This window comes from Nannobrachium achirus (genome assembly GCF_963921795.1).
Source record: "Nannobrachium achirus genome assembly, chromosome: 9".
Taxonomy (NCBI): domain Eukaryota; kingdom Metazoa; phylum Chordata; class Actinopteri; order Myctophiformes; family Myctophidae; genus Nannobrachium; species Nannobrachium achirus.
In genome coordinates, this window is record NC_137818.1 from 26007618 (window position 1) to 26015081 (window position 7464).

Genomic DNA, 7464 nt, shown 5'->3' on the forward strand with positions numbered 1-7464 from the left:
TCAAATACAATGTAAATGAGGACTGCACACGTCATTTGTTTAAGGCTTTACTCATTTGTCAGTTACTTAAAGCTAAATTGAAATAAACTGTCGACCACAAGGCATCATCTTGCTCTGAGCCAACTTTTAACAATGCTTTTTACAGTCCCTGACAGTACAAACACACAAATGTACATTTTAGCAAAGGCCAGTGCAGATGCTCAAGGCATTTCTTTGTGGTTACTGTACTACAAATATATATTAAAAAAGAAAAACAAACACTGGATTTAGTCATTTTCAACTCCTTACAATAAACACCAAGCGATGGGAAAACAACGTCAAAACATGACGTTCACTAAATCAAAGAAACAAGTTGCAAAATAACAAGTTTAATATGTACAAATCCAAAACAAAAATCCTTTTCAAAAAGAGTCATGCAAACAACGTGCAAGACACATGCACACGTTTAGACCAGAAAGGGGTATTTGGCGCACACCTATTCATTGGCATTGCTGAGAATGAAATATGGCCAGTCGCCATTGGTAGAACAAGAGAGGGGTGCATTGCAAGGTGTAGAGTCCTGAATCTTGTGGACCAGACTCAAATCTGGTCAGTGGACCTAAGCAATGACTGCACAAGCATAGCGTTCACATAATTTCTAATTGCATCTGCTATTCAATGAAATGTTTACTACATTTATCAACATGAAGTTCAACTAAAAGCTGATCTTGAAATTTCCTTTCCAACAACAGTACTTCAATGTAGTTTACCAGTAAATAGTATTGATTTTGTAAAGTAACATCGCTTTTCCGTCATCTTGCATTACTTATGCAAATGTCTGCAAAACATTTAAATGCAACTAAAAACAAGGTCTCGTGGTCAAGAATGATTTTGCTATATTAGCTATGGCAAAATTATTTTAATCTATAAATGTTTTTGTCATCTATTAACGTGATTAAGCCCAAAGAATCATTGTAATAAGTTAAGATAACTTGCAAAAGGCAACAGGCAAGTGCTTCTACCAGGCACAAAGTTGCCATGGAGGAGAAGTTTCCGACTTCTATTGCAATGCATCTTGTAATCACAGACTGATTTCCTCTAAAGTTTAATTGAATCTTAAGCCATACTCATTCGGCTCGTTCTGGTGGCAGATATTCCTTTTAGTGGGGTTTAATTAGACGTTCACAAGACCTGACTGAATGCAGAATGGCCACCATTCCACTCTGTGAAACAGTAAAGTCAGGCTCCCCCTAGTGGCTGAGATCACTGCAAGATTTGACTCAAAAGCATCATGATTTCAGTATCACAGATTCAATTCATTTAATTTATTGACAGAACTTATAATATTGATAACTTCATTTATTTTTTGAATGCCTCCTCCCCACAGCAAGGCCACGCTTTAAAAGTCTTTCAACCTAAATGAAGCACATACTGTTGGACTGCCACACGAGTGACACGACAGCTCATCTTCAGCTGTTGCCTTCAGTGAAAAGGGGCCCAAATAAAACACTCTAAAACCCTGAAATAATGGACATTTGAACCTGCATCTCTCAGTATAAAACCTAAAGTCATATTGGCGTCAACGGTGAGTCTCTCACTCGGCGAACCCAGCAGCATTAGACTTAAGAAGCTCAGTTTAGATTAAGCACAAGGGAGGGGGGACTGATCCATGCGCTGTGCACATGAAATTTAGAAGTCTTCCCTGCCAAACACATACACACTTATGTCTCCAACAAGATTTTCTATGAACCGAGTACAGTTCATAGGAGTATATACTCCTGAGAGCCCAAACAATTATGGCAGAATTGAGAACAGTCCTTTTAGGTGAAAGGGAGTGTGGATAGTTCCCGCCAATGTTGCACAATGTGTACCTTGGCAAAACAAGTTAAGCATGAAACCAATTAAGGGATGACTGGACAATCCTAAACTGTAACATTACAGAGCGTACACTACACTATGGGGTGACATCCACCAAAGGGCACAGTTCAACACTTAGTTATTGGCATTTTTGGTGTATGACTGTGTGCCATTGACTGTTTTAGCATACAGGTTTTTATTCTAACCATACATTACACTGTCATTACCAATTAGATGTCACTAATTGGCTCCTCTTCATCCAAAACGTGAGGAGGATTTACTAGTAGGTGAAATCATTTCGTTTCTAGTGTAGTGTCTGGATGGAAAGAAGATCTGCATACATGCATCCAACTACAGTACATAATTGGGCACCACTGGCAAGCTCTGTAATTACTTGATGGCATTATGTAGTTTTAGAAACCAATCTTTCCACGAGTCATGGAGTATCCCAGTTTGGCTTCATTGTTGATGAAGGACATGATGCCCAGGTATGTCTCAATGAGCAACGGTCTTTCCAGGATCAGGACACCATTAGCCCTTCCAGGGATAGGGTTCTCCTTGTGGCCCTTCTTCACTGCCTGTATTAGCTGTGTCCGGAAGTTGTCCAACTTGACAGAGAAAAAGCGGAAAATAGAATGATATTAATTACATTTTTAAAAGTCGCTTATGGCCCAATGCAGCTGGCTCGATATGAAGTGCTAACTTTGTTTATACTGTAGCTGTGTGGTTTATGTACTCAAGTATTGATTGCAATGTTCAAAAGACTGAAGGAATAATCTGCATTCTATTTTAAATTGAAAGATTACTTAAACCATCACTCCCTCCATTGTTTTCAGTTGGACTGTGTCCACTATGCTTGGGTTTTGAAAGAATGCCTTTCTGAGTAAAACCTGCAGCACCAGAAGACAGACACCATTGTTTGTTCTTGTGAAATAAACAATGGCACAGTTAAATCCTCCAACGTATCAGACATTTCAGCTTTCAAATCTCAGGTTTATATAAAACCTTCCTTGTTTATTCATTCTGCTTCGATTTTGAACAAACAATGCAATTCTTTTATTGGTCAATTGTTTAACACGTCCACACAAACGCCGGAATAAAACTAGATTAGACTGAAAACATTAAGCCCAATTTCCGAGTAGATGTGCAAGAGGTTATTTACATATTTGTAATACAAAAACATCGGACTCTGCAAGGGCTGTTACTGTGCTCATTACTGTAGGTCACTGGTATTTTGCAGTCAGAAAGGGATGCCTCAAAGTCATAGACAGTAAATAATTCTTGTGAATGTGATACATGAAACACAATTAAGTAGTCAGGTTAGATTTCAGGATGCTTATGATATAAATGGTGACATTGTTAATGTTCTGATGCCTCCTTTTGCAATTAAATTAATGTATACAGTTTAAAAGTTTTAACATTCTTATAAGTAATACATATCCCGTTGTGATAATAATGAAATATATATGAAAAATAAAAACGATAATTCATGATAATATTAATAGAAATATTAAGGCACATGAGCTGGAATACATTGAAAACACATCTCTCCCGTGCTTCCTACAACTGATGTTAGGATATCAGTTTCTGTAAAGAGCTCCTATTTTGTCAGTGTTTCTGGATTGTAATGAGCACCACTGTTGTGAGACACTTTTCTCAATTGTATCTGTGAAGCATACCATATTAATCAAGTAATTAATTTTGCTTTATTTAGACATACAGTAACAGTGAAGAGGTGAAAGCAGAGAGGGAGGAAAGTCTTGCCACACAGGTTTCTTGCTGGAACCGAACCAACCGGGGACTTTGCCATGACATGATTGACATGCACCTGGTCAGCTACTTGCGCTTCCCATAGATTATAATTAATATTGTTGTTCCATACCTGGCAGAGAGAAGCCACCTTCTCATCAGCATGGGACATGGGGTGCTCTGTGAAGGTCAAATAGGGCATGTCTGTGGACCAAGGGTTCCAGCGGTTGAAAAATGAGGCACGTGGACGCTTGTCCCACTGGACACGTATCCCAGAGCCTTCCCTCCTATAAAAAAATTATAATCAGTGATAGAACACGGCCATTGTCAAGGACTTTTTTAAATATAACATATAATTTAAATTAATAATAATATAATTTAAATTAATCTAATTATGTAGCAGTACAAAGAGCCACAAGCGCCAAGTTCCTCCATGACAAATAACTGACTTGTTCTGCAAAAAGAACAGCTACTGTATCTCAGTTGTTTACTCAGAAATCTTCTGGTGGCCTGAACTTTGTGAAATTCAATTCCCCAGAGTCTGAATAAAGCCTACATTATGCTCTGTTACATGATGGTGTGGAGCACTGAAAATAGCAGACCTAAAACTGCAATGAAGTATGAATCGGGCTAAATACGCGTGTTAATTTTATGGCTGCTTACTTGTTCAGGGATTTAGGTGGGAACTCAAACTCTCCCACTGAGATGGTGTCTACGGCATTAAGAGAGATTCTGACGACCTGCTGGCACAACAGGTTGATGAAATCATACTTGCACACCAGCAGGGACCTGCACACATAAACGAGGCACGTTACTTGTGTCAAAGAAAAACAGACAATGGAAAGAGCTCAAACTATGCTAGAAATGTGTGACATGTTAGTGACATAAATCTTACCTATCAGTTATTAGCACAAGTCTTTCCTTGTCATTGTTCCAGTGATCAACTCTATGGACACACACACACACACACACACACACACACACACACACACACACAAAAGGGGGTAAGGAAATGCATCTGAAACAAGAATAAATGTAGGTCTACTATTTGTTGGATTTTTTCTTTTAAATAGCCACAGCATAATCCAACAGCAGGCATATCATGGCTGATATCCATATTTTATCTATTCCATTACACAGCCATTGAACTCACCGTGCATTTTCTCATGGACAGATCCATCTCAGTGGCATTGTAATTTGTAGTATTTAATTGGCAGTTTAACCTATGGAATGCATGCAATGTATGGAATATCATATCAGCCATTCTAAACCCAATAATAAAATATACTCACTCTGCCAATAGCCAGACGCTGAGCACCTCTCCATCCTCTGAAGGCAGTGCCACTGTCCTTATGTCGGTCACAGCCTGTTCAATGGTACCTGGCTAGAATCGACATAGACAGCATCATGCAGCTGCTTCAATACGGTCAGGCAGCTGCTGTCAACACATAAACCGCAGATGTGCAACTGTAGTGTGTCGCGTTTTTAGCCTAGTGGCAGTATGATGTCAAGTACCTGCGGTGGCTCACTGATTCATCCAACGTTGTTGTAAGCATAACGTTAGCATCCTTCCCACACGACATACTGTATTTATTAGCTATATTTACAATACAGTGCGTATGTAAATGCTTAATTTATCGTACTAGTTGTTTCAGTGCATGCAGTGTTTACTGAACACAGATGCAAACCATGGTCCAGTGGCGATGGGGATCTATTGGCCAGTTTTGTGGCTATAAAGTAGCCTTTTAAAATCCGGACCAAAACTTACCCGGAACACGAAATAATCTTTCACTTTGGCTTGCATCGTAGGGTTCTGTACGTGAAAAGGCGTCAGCGTTTGTAACGGCGAGCAGCAGGCAACAGAGGCACCGTATCCAAGAAGGCCTCCTCCGGCCCCCGGCGGAGTGAAGGCTACCTCCACCCCATCCTCTGTCTCTGCGGGGTGGAGGACTGCAACCCCCGGACTCTCCGGCTCCACTGAGTCGTTCAGTTGAAGCATAGTGCAAAAGAATGCTTTGCGAGGATTCTGTCGAAAATCTGCACCTATTATCAGCCCTGTGTTTATCCTTTCGAGGACACAGATTCACCCATTGCGCACAAACAATGTTTTGATTGTGCAGAAGAGACAAGAAGACTGCAAGGAAGCAGTACAGTAGCCCCTTGCCTCACTTCCCCCTTTACTCCCCCTCTTAAAGGGACAGCAGTACAGTAGGTAAGCAGTACAGTAATGACTAATAATAGACACTAGACAAGTAGACAGTGCTGGTCTGTGCTCAAGGAAATTTTAGGTGCATTATTCAATCATGAAAGGTTCTAAACCTTAACCCTAGGCCTAAATTATATATTTTTTTTATAATTTAGGCCTACTACAGGCCTATTATTTCAATCAGAATAACCACCATATCTCTACCATTCATAGCACCAGTAAGACTCCCTAATCGGGAGATAAGCGACCGTAGGTCACTTCTCTCCACAAATAGAGCAAAAATGTGTTTTTCCAAAATCTTCCTGATGCATGTTGATGACATGAGTGTAGACATACTGTGTAGTGATTTTCGTGATTTTAGGGCAAAATCTGAATCGGCCTCATGGTGGCGCTAGAGGGCCATGTGAGAAATGAGGGGTGGGGTCTCCGCGCCTTCAAGGCGGACGAATAGGTACCGGCCCCGGCTCTCCCGGTCGCTCCTAGCCCGAGTTACGGCATTTTATGTGAGCTGCAGTGGCAGGGGGTCCTCCACTGGGGGCGCCACCACTTTTGCATCCGTTCTGGAGCACCAGGAGTGGGTGGTCCCCAGGAATGCCCCGTGAGCAGCCCCGTTGGGGTGGTCATTTGGTAATTTTTGCACATGTGCTCATTTTTTACACTTGGGGGTCCCCGAGGGAGCTGGGGGTCCCTGGAGCTCCGGGGGTCCTTGGAGGTTGTAGTTTGGCAGGTAAGGAGTGTGTGTGCAAAATCTGGCATGGATCGGGGCAACGGTTGCGGAGATATGAGCAGGGCAAAAGTGTGACGTGTGTGACGGAGTGACGGAGTGACTGACTGACTGACTGACGGACGGACACCTCGAGCAGCTTTCTGTAGTAAGTGCGACCTACGGTCGCAAATACAAGCACATGGTCAGAAATAAAATAAAAACACATTTCTATGTCTGGTTACCTCAAAAATGTAACATTTATGTGTCCAGGCGGCTCAGCCCTTTCACTGGATAATAACAATTGACCAATTCAAAAGTTTCTAGTTTTTTATAGGGAGAGCGGGGTAAACTGAGACACTTTTTACATTTGCTCCCCTCTAGGCAAACTAAAATATATATCAGTAAAAATTTACACATTTCCCAGTAATTTGGGATGTTTCCTAACAATGGAAGATATCAGAACATATTCAAGACAAAGGGCAGAGAAAATATGATTGTTTAAAAAAAAAAAGTGGTCTTGTGTCTCAGTTTACCCCAAGACCGGGGTAAACTGAGACAGACCAGAGAAATCAACGGGGTAAAGTGATTCACTCACTTTTTGAGCGGTGCTAACCGCTCCTATAGACCGCTTTTTTACCAAAACCATGATGTCACAAATGATGATGACATGAGTCCGCTAGACCAATGAAACACTTCGATTCTGTTGATCTGTCCATGATGTCATAGTCACATAGGCACCCGATTGGTTAACTCTGATTTAGAACGCGTTTAGGCCGCCTAAATACGTCATAAAAAATTATTGAGCGGTGCTAACCTTGAATTTCAAAATTGTATTAGATCAGGACAGGACAGGAGTCAGGTCATTCTTTGAATTTCTCAATTGTATGAGTCATGTATTTATCTATAATACATGAAAACAAACCACACTTTTAGACAGAGCGCTTTAATCACAGGGCCCTGTCTAAAA

At 41.0% G+C, this 7464-nt stretch overlaps 1 protein-coding gene across 1 annotated transcript; it reads right to left on the minus strand.

Moving 5' to 3' along the window:
* Positions 1–313: 313 nt before the first annotated feature.
* Positions 314–5731, minus strand: tprg1l (tumor protein p63 regulated 1-like). The gene is made up of 6 exons (XM_080733158.1): positions 5354–5731; positions 4878–4969; positions 4481–4531; positions 4249–4374; positions 3719–3872; positions 314–2444 (listed from the first exon to the last, which is right to left on the minus strand). Exons 1-6 carry the CDS (start codon positions 5582–5584, stop codon positions 2250–2252), a joined length of 849 nt encoding a protein of 282 aa, XP_080589284.1. The 5' UTR covers positions 5585–5731; the 3' UTR covers positions 314–2249.
* Positions 5732–7464: the final 1733 nt, after the last annotated feature.